General features: G+C 49.6%; 1 protein-coding gene across 3 annotated transcripts in view; it reads left to right on the top strand.

The window, feature by feature from the left end:
- Positions 1 to 12,579, top strand: part of LPO (lactoperoxidase) — a 30,769-nt gene that overhangs the window by 6,168 nt on the left and 12,022 nt on the right. For 2 of the 3 annotated variants that reach the window (XM_011953703.1, XM_011953702.1), the window contains 6 exons: positions 3,283 to 3,443; positions 4,876 to 4,993; positions 5,382 to 5,511; positions 6,220 to 6,426; positions 7,977 to 8,301; positions 10,573 to 10,733. In XM_011953703.1, the coding sequence (XP_011809093.1) occupies positions 3,296 to 3,443; positions 4,876 to 4,993; positions 5,382 to 5,511; positions 6,220 to 6,426; positions 7,977 to 8,301; positions 10,573 to 10,733 (1,089 nt within the window). In that variant the 5' untranslated portion in view covers positions 3,283 to 3,295. The remainder of the gene's footprint in view (positions 1 to 3,282; positions 3,444 to 4,875; positions 4,994 to 5,381; positions 5,512 to 6,219; positions 6,427 to 7,976; positions 8,302 to 10,572; positions 10,734 to 12,579) is intronic. The other variant, XM_011953704.1, reaches the window with a different exon arrangement.

Genomic DNA, 12,579 nt, shown 5'->3' with positions numbered 1-12,579 from the left:
CCCGGCTCATTTTTTTGTATTTTTAGTAGAGATGGGGTTTCACCGTGTTAGCCAGGATGGTCTCGATCTCCTGACCTTGTGATCCACCCGCCTCGACCTCCCAAAGTGCTGGCATTACAGGCGTGAGCCACTGCACTCGGCCTAGAAGGACTTTCTTCCACATGGCCCAATGTTTCCTTTGGCCGTGCATTCCAGAGTCCCAGAAAGCCTCTCAGTAAAAGTTCTTCATTCATCCAACTGATATTGACTAATTGAGGCCAGGTCCACCAGAAGCTAAATGCAAGCCCTGCATTCAGATGCAGGTGACATATTACGCAAATGCTCACAGGGAAGCCGTGACAGGGTGAAGAAGCAGAAGAAGCAAAGAGGGAGGTTAGACAAATAAAGTGACTTCAGGTCTAGCCTCAGCCTGACCCTACAGGGAAATCTGGAGCCGAAGTTGCTCCTCAGAGCCTGTCCCATCTTGGAGTGAGGGAGCAGAGCCCTCATCTGCCCACATCAGTCAGACATGGCTGCAGGCTTGCAGGTGGCTGAGAGGTGTTGCGGCACATCTGTGGAATTCCCCGGCACCCCCAGCCAGGCCACTCCAGTGGCTCAGAAGCAGGCGCCCAACAAGGTTATTGGAGTGAGCTTGCAGCAGATGCACCCGTGGCAGCAAGGGGAAGAGCTCAGGGCCCACAGGGCACCAACAGAGTCAACCACCCTCCAATCCTCTACAGGAGCAACGTGGGCGCCTTCCCTCAGGAAATGCACACTCTAGGGAAAGGGCAGACGTTGAGAAAAAAAGTAACCTTATTCTTTCCTCTCGCTGTCCGTTTACACTGGACCTGGGCCACCACTCACTCCTCCTTGGCCCTTGAATGAACTCTCAAGCCGTCAGATAACTTTTTTGGTGACTTAGATGATAAAACATGCTCTGGACGCTTCTAGTCCCCAGACCAGGATTATCTCAGGAATTAAAGTGTCAGCATAAGAAGATAAAGCCCAGACCTGTTCTCTTCCTTCAGCTCGGAACTGCTTGAGGCCTCTGGCAGGAGAAGAGAGTGCAGTCTCCTTCTCCCTCTTTCTGGGGCTCCTCCTTCCCAGCCTGGGATTCTACTCCTTGGTTAAGCTGAGGGAGGGAGGAAAAAGGGGTGGTGAGTCTACATCCCCTGAACAGCTCAGTCCTCAAGGGGCCAGAAGCTCTCTCTGTGTCTCCCCTTGGATACTTTCCTGGTTTCAGAGAGAGATTCTGCTGCCAACTCTGTGATCTGGAAAATTCTCTGGCCAGTGACTCCCAGCTCTAACCCTCTCTGCCTGGGAGCATCGGGCCCACTCCTTCACCCCTCCCCACCCTGTCTTGGGGCAGGTCCCTTTTAAGCAGCCTCCAGAATACTAGCAGCTTCGCCCTGCTGTTGAGGCCGTGCAGATTCTGGATTCTGCAATGGGGCTGCCCTGCCCCTCTCTCTGTGCTGTCAGGACACTGCTTTTCAGGCAGGTGTCAAACCCCAGCCAGGACTCCAGGACACACAGTCAAGCCCTCCTCCTAAGACCTTTCTTTCTAGAATTAAACTGGCAAAGGAGGAGCCTCATGGTGGTGGGAGGGAAGTGACCAGTATTTCTGCAAATGTCTCCAAAGGAAAATTCTCTCTCCCTCCTCAAATTCATTCCCTTTATAGCCGCACGATGGGGGACAGCATAAAAGCCACAAAACTGGTGTTCATACACCTCCTTTGCAAGTCCTGCACAGGCCAACCAGTGCCCTGCTTTGAAATGTGGAGGAGCCCTTCCCTGCTTGTTAGTCCTCGGACTCAGGGGCCTCACAGAGACAGAACGAGTCACATTGAAACATTCTGTTACCCAAGTACACACACAGTGCAGTGACTCACAATTTATAAGGAAAATGAAGGAAATAAACAGGACAAGGGATGCCACTCTAGGCACAGGGATCAGGGAAGCCTGTTGGAGAATGGTAAGGAGCCACCCAGGCAGAGGGCATGGGGGTGGCATTCCAGGCACTGCAACAGCATAGGGTCTGAGGCAGGAAAGCCCGTGGGGTGCTCAGGAAAAGGAAGGCCAGTGGAGGCAGGAGGCAAGGAAGATCACGCATAAGGTGAGAGCAGAGAGGTGTGTTGCCCCAGAGTAAGCCATCAGAACACTTGAATCAGCGTTTATGCTAAAAACATCACTCCAGCAGCCCTGTGGAGAACGAATGGTAAGAGGACAGGAGTGGAAGTAAGAGCTGTCTAGATGGGAGAGGATGACGGCTAGGACTGGGGTAGAGACAGTGAAGATGGCAAAGAGGTCCTTCCAAGACCTGCCTGCCCCCAACAGAGCCCAGCCCCAGGGCAGAGAAGGAGGTGAGTCCCTGGTGAATCTGTGTCCAGGCAGGGGAAGCATGCAGAGCCGGGGGTGGGGCGGGAAAGGAAGGAGCATCTGGAACCTTGGATTGCACCTTATAGGCTAAGCCCGGGGGTGCCCAGCGGCCTGCCTGCCTTTGTTCATGGTGTGAGGCAGGGACTCTAAAATACCTTGCAGCAGCCCCTCTGGGACCCAGTTGATGGTGACAGTGATGCTCTCACATCCTCTGTGCAGATGCAGCTCTGGGGGCTCTACATTCATTCCTCCCCAAAATCCTAGGCAGTACTGAATTGAACTGTAGGAAACAGCTATTTTCAAGGTCAAAAATGATGAAACAGCATGGTTCAACCTAAGGTTACTATCATTATTTTCATTATACCAATAAGGAAACTGAGTACAAAGAGCTTAAGTAATTTGCCTCAAAGGCTCACAACTGGAAAGTGGCAGTCAGGAGCCAGTCCCAGTCAGTCTATCCCAAAGTCCAAACATAAGTCTCTGATGGGATAAAACTGTGATTCCTGGTTCATAAATGAGGGGAAGTCACTCAGAGGTCATCTAATTAAACCAATCCTGGTGGAACCCAGATGCTACCCCTGTGTCTGTCCAGCTCTAAGCCCACTTTAGGCTAGCAGGGTCCAAGATAACTTTCTAGGATGATGAAATGTTCTCTACCTGTACTGTCCAACAGAGTCATCACTAACCACACCTGGCTACTGAGCACTTGAGGTGTGTCTAGTGCTGCTGAGGAGCTGAATTTTTAATTTTCATTCTAATAAGTTTCAATTTAAATAGCCATATGTGGTTAGTGGCTACTGTATTGGACAGTGCAGCAGCCTGGGTTATGAGGCCATGTGGTACACACATCCCCTCCCACCCCTCCAGCGGCCCCCAGCCCCCTTCCTACAGGGTCCAGGCCATGATCCCCATCTGCCTCCACTGTAGGCTGAAGACCGCCATGAGCTCTGAGACTCCCACCAGCCGACAGCTCTCAGAATACCTCAAGCATGCCAAAGGCCGGACGCGTACAGCCATCCGCAACGGACAGGTGTGGGAGGAGTCTTTAAAGAGACTGGGGCAGAAGGCGTCCTTGACCAATGTCACAGGTACAGAAAACCCACCAGCCCACTGTGGCAGGAAGGGGTCATCTCCCCACAGGAGAGAGCAGAGGCCACCCAAAGCTGCATTTCCTGTTGAGAGCTATCTACTCAGAGGAACACTCCCGTCTCTCCCTTCTTAGACCAGTAGAAGAGACTGGCGGAGCAAGAAGGGACTTAGAGGACAGCTAGGGCAATGCTCTTTTTGCAGGGGAAGGAACTGAGACCTAGTAAGCTCACATTGCCAACTCCAAGTGAGGGGACATTAGTGCTCTTTGTATAACACTATCTGTAAGGCCTCTGCCCAAAGGAAGTGCTAAAGTCAATAAACATGGGTTCCTTGTCCTAAACCACAGTGTCACCACTTCCTCTAGTAGAAGGGATATTTAGGCCACCTGTGTCAGGGGGATTTACTGGGATAATGTCACAGAAGCTAAGATTTCCATCTTGTTCTGGGTAAGATGGAGCTATCAGTAAATGCACTTAACTGATGGCTTGGTCATGGCCTCCTCCATCCCCTCCATTCTCACCCCCAACCAAATGCCACAGCCCACATAGGGTCATGAGGAAGGGGTTTGGTCCTGACAGGAGGAAGAGGCTGCAGGTTCTCCCTGGGAAAACATCAAGTGAGGGGGGATACCTTGCCTAGGAGTTGGGCAAATTCCAAAGCTCCAAAAAAAGGAAACTGGGACAGGGTAAGAAGTAGGAAGCACTTTGACCTCTGAAATCCAAAAGGTTCTGAGAGCTGAAATCCTGCCACCTTTCAGAGACGGCCCCCCAGAGAAGCCCCCATGAGCCAGATTCCCTCACCTCCCTGTTTTTGCAGACGCCAGGGTGGATGAGGTATGCATATGAGGGTATGCGTTCAGAAGTGGGCGTCTCTCTCCACTCTGTGCCCCCACTGAACCCTCTGATGCCTAAAGCCCCTCTACTCTGTCACTCCTCCCACAACCTCTGCCCTCCCTGAAAAATTACCTGTCCCTTCCCAACATCTGTCCTCACTATGTCCCTGCTTGCTTGGTACTTTAGATGTAAATGAAGCTTTAGAAGAAAGCGGTCTTATCACACTAACTGATACTAACATATGCTTAACCTCCCAGGGGTATTTCCATTCTAAAAGAAAGATCTGTCAATTCAAATGAATCTGGACCTGGTATATCAGGAATTACTAGCAATTCTGGGGACATTACCAGTTACTCTATGTGGCCTTGGGCAAGTCTCTTGAACACTGTAGTCTCATTTTCTTCCCTGTAAAATGGGAATAAAATTTATTACCTTAATGTGCTGTCAGATTAATTGAGAAAACACTTGAGAAACACTTACTTACAATGGAATGCATTCCAAAACATGCAGGTTCACCTCTGGTCTCCATTTTCTGCCTCCCACTGGTGCTTGTGAATGGAAAAAGAACTCAGTCCCTTTGGGGTCCCTTCTGTTTCAGACCCCAGCCTGGACTTGACTTCGCTGTCTCTGGAGGTGGGCTGTGGTGCCCCTGCTCCCTTGGTGAGATGCGACCCGTGCAGCCCTTACCGCACCATCACCGGAGACTGCAACAACAGGTGGCGGGGCTTGGGGTGTGGGGGCCGACCCTTCCAGCCAGCTCGCCCCGCCCCGCCCAGGCTTTTGCTCCTTGGGCACTCCAGGCAGATCTGCCACTGCCTTGCCCACCTGGGCTGGCGTTCCCACCTTCCCCACCTTCTCAAGACCTCGCGTCTCCAGCCCTCTCCCGCTAGCCCACTGTGTGTCTCTGGAAGCGGCACCTTTCCCGGGGGCTGGGGAGCCCCGCGCCTTCAGGGGGTGGGCGCAGTTCAGAGACCACACATTTGAGAGGCTCCCTTCTCTGCGTCCCCTCCGCCTCGAGCAGACGCTCCTTCCCCCATGAGGTCCTGGGCTTTGAAGCCCCGGAGCCGGCCTGCCGAAGCTCAGCGAAGATCGTGCTGGTTTCAGGAGGAAGCCTGCGCTGGGCGCCGCCAACAGGGCTCTGGCGCGCTGGCTGCCCGCGGAGTACGAGGACGGGCTCTCCCTGCCCTTCGGCTGGACGCCGGGGAAGATGCGCAACGGCTTCCCTCTCCCGCTGGTGAGGGCAGGCCGTGCGGGGGTGAAGGATGGGAGTCAGAGGGGACGGGATGCTAGCAGGGAAAGGAGGAGGAGAAATCGGTGCGGGCAGCAGGGCTGCGCGATGGAGATCTGCACAGACCCCCACCTGCCGCTAGAGGGCAGCAGAGCTCGGAGCCCGGCGCTCAGCCACGTGGTGGTCGCGTCCCGGTCGCCGCAGGCCAGATACCCTGGGGTCTCCCGGACAGATGGCCTCCCTGCCCCATCCCGCTCGCGCTTACCCCAACCCTCGCCCCTGGAGTGCATCAGCTGTTGTTTGCCTGGAGGTTCTATTTGTTGGCCTTATGGGAGCTGGCAGCCCCTACCCAAAGACCCTCTCTATTCCCGGACACCGGGCACCTCTGTAGCTCGTATTTCAGAGGCAGCCTGTCTTTGTTTACCGTCTCTTAGTGGAAAGGGCACTGGCCTGGCAAGTCATCAAGTCATACGGATCTGGGTTCAACCCCATTCCTGTCCCTTTGTAGCAGCAGGACCTTGGAGAACTGACTTTACCTGTCCAGGATTCAATCTCCCCCTCTACAGAATAGGCTAACGCCACCCACCTCACAAACTCCTTGTAGGGATTAAGTGTACTTGTAACATGGTAGGTAATTAATAAGCTGTAGTTGCATCTGAATCCTCAAAGCACTTTTTCCTCTAATCTGCCCTCCCCTTCTGTTTCCATCTGTAGGCCCGGGAGGTATCAAACAAGATTGTTGGCTATCTGAATGAGGAGGGTGTTCTGGACCAAAACAGGTCCCTGTTCTTCATGCAGTGGGGTCAGATTGTAGATCACGACCTGGACTTTGCCCCTGACACCGAGCTGGGGAGTAGTGAGTACTCCAAAGCCCAGTGTGATGAGTACTGTATCCAGGGAGACAACTGCTTCCCCATCATGGTAAGGCCCTGCAGCTGGGCGTCTCTGACTAGCTAGCCCCTTGCACACCCTGATGTAGCAGACATTCCCAGCTCATCAGCTAGGATCTCTGGATAGATCATGGATACTGATTTGGTAGTTTTCCATGCCTCACTCATTCATTTATTCAGTGAACAGACATTGACCACCCCATACCAGGCAATGTACTAAATGCTGAGGATTCCAAAGGGAACAGGACACTGCTCTGGCTCTCAAGAACACAGGGCCAGCGTGGGAATTGGACAAGTAAACTACTGATAGCAGAATGGGAACACTGCCGAAGGCTGTCTACATCCCTGACCTAGCAGCATTGGTAACACCTGGGAGCTTATTAGAAATGTAAAATCTCAGTTGGGAGAGGTGGCTTATGCCTGTAATCCCAGCACTTTGGGAGGCTGAGGTGGACAGATCACCTAAGATCAAGAGTTTGAGACCAGCCTGGCCAACATGGTGAAACCCTGTCTCTATTAAAAATACAAAAGTTAGCCTGGCTTGGTGGTACATGCCTGTAATCCCAGCTACTCATGAGGTTGAGGCAGGAGAACCGCTTGAAACGGGAGGCAGAGGTTGCAGTGAGCCGAGATCCCGCCACTGCACTCCAGCCTGGGCAACAGAGAGAGATTCCATCTCAAAAAATAAAAAAGAAAAAGAAAAAAAAAGAGATGCAAAATCTCAAGTCTCACCCAAGATGTTAGGAAATAGATTCTACATTTTTACCAAGATCCCCAGAGATTCATTTTATGCATGTTAAAGTTTATGCTGCTGTACATCATTGTAGAGGATGACTTCAGCTCCACTCAGAAGGACCTGGAACCTGGATGAATCCGAGTGAGCAGGGATTTGTAGGAGTTTCCATCTGGAAGGGAGAGGAGCTTGCAGCAATGCATCTTTTCCTATTATTCATGGGTGTTACAGTTGGAGAGTCAGTTATTCACTCACAGAATAAATCGAGGCTATGTGCTGTGGTATAAAGAGCATAAACTGTGAATGAAGCCAATGATCTGAATCCTACATCTTTCCCTTCCAGTGTGTAAGTTCTTAGGTAACTTACTTAACTTTTCTGAGCCTCAGTTTTCTCATCTATAAAATGGAACTGAATTGTCCACCTTACAGGGTTTTTTCAAGGACTGAGGTGAGTTAAAGTATGCATAATTCCTGGCACATAGTAAGCCCAAAATAAATACATGGCAGCTGTCGTTAGTAGTAATTATTAACAAATCTGTTCCCACCTCATGTCCTGCTTTCCTGTCCAGGAAGCTCAAGACTCCCTCCCCACCAAAAATTTGGAGTCCTCACTGTGAGGACTGAATGATTACCCTCAGCTCTTTCACACGACAGGATGTAATGAACTTCAGGATATTATGAGCCCAGGGTGTGTAATGTCAGCAAGAAGTGTCTGGGGTCAGTGTCTGGTACCAGGGTCCCAGGAGGGCGCCATCAGCATCTTTGCATCCAGACTTGCCCTGGGGAGAGGTTGCCAGGGCCCAGCTGTTCCACCCCTGCCCAGTCACCTATGCCCAATCTCTCTGCAGTTCCCACCCAATGACCCCAAGGTGAGGACTCAAGGGAAATGCATGTCTTTCTTCCGAGCTGGATTTGTCTGCCCCACTCCACCCTACAAGTCCCTGGCCCGAGAGCAGATCAACGCTCTGACTTCCTTCCTGGATGCCAGCTTTGTGTACAGCTCCGAGCCAAGCCTGGCCAGCCGCCTCCGCAACCTCAGCAGCCCCCTGGGCCTCATGGCTGTCAACCAGGAGGTCTCAGACCATGGGCTACCCTACCTGCCCTATGACAGCAAGAAGCCAAGCCCCTGTGAGTTCATCAACACCACAGCCCGTGTGCCCTGTTTCCTGGCAGGTGAGTCTAGCCTGGGAACAGAAGGGCCCAAGGACAAGGGGATTATCCAGGGAAGCTTTACCACTGCCCCCTTCTTGTCATCTTTCTGGAAAAATGCACACTGAGCCATGGCTGTCCCTAGCCAGGTCCTGGTCCAGGACTAGCAGAAAGGCCCAGATGAATAAAGAATTCAAGAACATGTATTCACTGTAAAACAACATCAGGAAGTCCAGAAAAGTAACAAAGAAAATAAATAGAAAGTACCAGGCCTGGTGGCTCACGCCTGTAATTCCAGCACTTTGGGAGGCCGAGGTGGGCAGATCATGAGGTCAGGAGATCGAGACCATCCTAGTTAACATGGTGAAACCCCGTCTCTTCTAAAAATAAAAAAACTTAGCCGGGCATGGTGGCGGGCGCCTGTAGTCCCAGCTATTTGGAAGGCTGAGGTAGAAGAATCACTTGACCAGGAGGCGGAGCTTGCAGTGAGCCGAGATCACGCCACTGCACTCCAGCCTGGGCGACAGAGCGAGACTCTGTCTCAAAAAAAAAAAAAAAAAAAGGAAAAGAAAAGAAAAAATTCACACAATCCCACTACCCACCAATAATCATCATTAACATTTTAATGCTTATTTTCCAGTGTTTTTCCTATCACAGATACACTTCTACATTGTTTTACATAATCGGGTCCTACTATAAATAATGCTCCAAAACCTGACGTCTTCACTTAATCTACTTCATGCCATTAACTGTTCTTCTATGACATGATTTTTAATGGCTGCCTAGTATTGCATGACACATATTACCATCATTCATTTCCTCAACCCTACTTGGGGGAATTTAGTTATTTCCAGTTTTTCTGTGTTTTGTTGCTGTTGTTTAGGTACGGAGGATCTTCACTGATAAATCTTTGTTCTCATTTTTGATACATTTATTAAGATAATTTCCCAGAAGAGGAAGTTCTAGATGAAGAGGAATGTATATTTTTAAAGCTTTTTATAACCTGGGCACAAAACCCCCACTCCACACAGCCTGTGCGTGACCAAAGCCCTGCCAATTCTGTTCATTCCAGGTGCCCTCCTGGTCCTCTCTGTTTCCAGCTTCTAGAGGGCATCTCACCCTCAAACATCCTCTCTCTTAGGGCAGACCCCCTGGCCACCGTGACAATGCAGAAGGCCAGCTCATAGGCCAAGCTACCTTTATAGATGTTTTGGATTTTGTGTTCACATGTACCCCACATCAATCCAGACACAAAACTGAATTCTTTTTTGTTTTTCATAAAAATATGCACTCACACCAAGAATTTACAGTTTTAAATAGACTTTCCTGGCCTGGTGCAGTGGCTCACACCTGTAATCCCAACAATTTGGGAGGCTTAGGTGGGAGGATTGCTTGAGGCTACAAGTTCAAGACCAGCCTGGGCAATATAGCAAGACCCCTGTCTCTACAATAAATTTAAAAACTAGCAACACATTGTGGCACATGCCTGTAGTCCCAGCTATTCTGGAGGCTGAAGCAGGAGGATCACTTGAGCCCAGGAGATTGAGGCTGCAGTTAGCCAAGATGATGCCATTGCACTCCAGCCTGGACAATAGAGCAAGACTGTCTAAGATAGATAGATAGATAGATAGATAGATAGATAGATAGATAGATAGATAGATAGATAATAGATGATAGATAGATAGATAGATAGACTCCCCTAAAGATTAGAGGGCACAGGGAGAAGTTCCTTATCCCCTTATGAGACACCTGGTCTTTGGCCATTTAACTGCTCCCCCATCCTTACTCCTCTCTCCCTCCCACTATAGGCCCCCATCTCCAGATTATTCTCCCTTTATTACCCAGAGGAACTCAGCCCTACCCAAGCTCCTCACCTCAAACCTGCATTCCTAAAACCTTCAAAGTTGCTCTGTGAAGTAAAAAGCTCCTCATTCATTCGAAGCCCCCCTTCCTAAAAGGCGATTGTGTTATAATTAGCAAATGTTACTGTGTAGTGTGTCACCACCAGCCTTCGTCACAGTCCTGTGATAGGCTTTATTCTCATTTTCATAGGTAAGAAGACTGAGGCTCAGAAATGTTAAGTAACTTGTCCAAGGTCACACAGCTAAAAAGTGTGTATATAGAACTGAGAGTCAAACCTATGATTCAGCACCCCCTCCCCATCCCTCTCCACCTGACAGGAAGGAGGGCTTGTTGATGGGGGGAGTCCTGTGGGGCACCATCATTTCTTTGTGCAGATTACTGGGTCCTGGGGCTGTTAGGGAGAATCTACCTTCCTGTCTTCTGGGCGTTCAGGAGATTCTCGAGCTTCAGAGCATATTCTGCTGGCCACATCCCACACCCTCTTTCTCCGCGAGCATAACCGGCTGGCCAGAGAACTAAAGAGACTCAACCCTCAGTGGGACGGAGAGAAGCTCTACCAGGAAGCCCGGAAAATCCTGGGAGCCTTCGTGCAGGTAGGGAGGCCCAGGAGCACTATCATCCGGACCTACCTGGCTCCCACTCCTGACTCTGCCCTCTGCTCACTGCTGCGCCTCCGGCTCCCTGTTCTGTTCCCACACCATTTCCCCGGCCTCTCTGCTGCTTCTCTCCTGTTGTCTCATCCTTTGAAATCCCCCTCCTTTCAGTTCTTCAGCTTCTCTGTCTCAAAATGAATCTCTGGATTCAGAGTGTTGGAAAGTCACTTGTGTGTTGGTCCCTTCAGTGTGCCTGCCCGGTGCCATCACTGGGAATGTAGGCTCCTTCACTTCTGGGACTGCTACACCGCAGTGATTTGGGTTATTTTGATTTGATTGTCTTCCTTTTTAATTGTCTACATCTAAGCCCATCTCATGGGCATACACAACAGATATGGTTGATTGGCTGATCAACTAACTAGAAGAGACTTACAAAGGTTGATGTGTTGATATTAACCATGCACATATTGTTTAAACATTTTATTTTGAAATAATTATAGATTCTAATATATTGCAATAGGAGTGGGGTTTCAAAGGATGAGACAATAGGAGAGAAGCAGCAGAGAGGCTGGGGGAAACAGAGGTTTAGGAACAGAAAAGATAGCTGGAGGCCCAGCAGCGAGCAGAGGGCAGAGCCAGGAGTGGGAGTCAGGTGGGCCCCGGTGGCAGGGCTTTTGGGCCTCCCTCCCTGCAGATGATTAGATTCTAAGAATTATACAGGAATCTTAAAAAAATGTACAAGGAGGTCCCATGCACCCCTCACCTAGTCTCCTCCAGTGCTAATGTCTTACATAACCAAGACACAATGGCAAAACCAGGAGGTTAACATTGATATAAACCATAGAGCTTACTCAGACCTCACCAGTTATAAATGCAATCATCTGTATGTGTGTGTGTGTCTGCACAGCTCTATGCAGTTTTATCATATATGTAGCTTCAAGTAACCACCACAATAAAGACTCTTAACTGTACTGTCCCCCCAAAACTCCCTCATGCTATCTCTTCATAGCCACATCCACCCTCACCCCTATATCCCTAACCCCTGGCAACCACTGATCTGTTCTTCATCTCTATAATTATGTTATTTCACAGATGTTATATATATGGAATTATGCGACATGTATCCATCTGAGATGGGCTTTTTTCATTAAGCATAGTATCTTTGAGGTTCATCCATGCTGTTGTGTATATCAGTAGTTCATTCCTTTTTGTTGCTGAGTAGTATTCCATGGTATGAATGAACTACAGTTTGTTTAACCATTCAACTTTTGAAGGGCATTTGGATAGTTTCCAGTTTGAGATTGTTATGAATAAAGCTACTATAAACATTCAAATATAAGTTTCTGCATGAAAATAAATGTTAATTTCTTTGAGATACATGCCTAAGAGTGCAATTGTTAGATCACATGCTAAGTCCATTTTTAGGGTTTTTAAAAAACTTTTTAATGTTTTTAATTTTGTGGGTACATAATAGGCGTCTATGTGTATGGGGTACATTGGATGGTTTGATAAGGGCATACAATGTGAAATAAGCACTTCATGAAGAATGGGGTATCCTGCCGGGTGCAGTGGCTCATGCCTGTAATCCCAGCACTTTGGGAGGCCAAGGTGGGCAGATCATGAGGTCAAGAGATTGAGACCATCCTGGCCAACATGGTGAAACCTCATCTCTACTAAAATACAAAAATTAGCTGGGCGTGGTGGCACGTGCCTGTAGTTCCAGCTACTCAGGAAGCTGAGGCAGAAGAATCGCTTGAACCCAGGAGGTGGAGGTTGCAGTGAGCCAGGATCGCACCACTGCACTCCAGCCTGGGCAACAGAGTGAGACTCCATTTAAAAAAAAAAA

The sequence above is a fragment of the Colobus angolensis genome, unplaced genomic scaffold, assembly GCF_000951035.1.
Source record: "Colobus angolensis palliatus isolate OR3802 unplaced genomic scaffold, Cang.pa_1.0 Scaffold37, whole genome shotgun sequence".
Classification (NCBI taxonomy): Eukaryota; Metazoa; Chordata; class Mammalia; order Primates; family Cercopithecidae; genus Colobus; species Colobus angolensis.
Note: the sequence above shows the minus strand (reverse complement) of the source record. Positions and strands in the feature narration are given on the sequence as shown.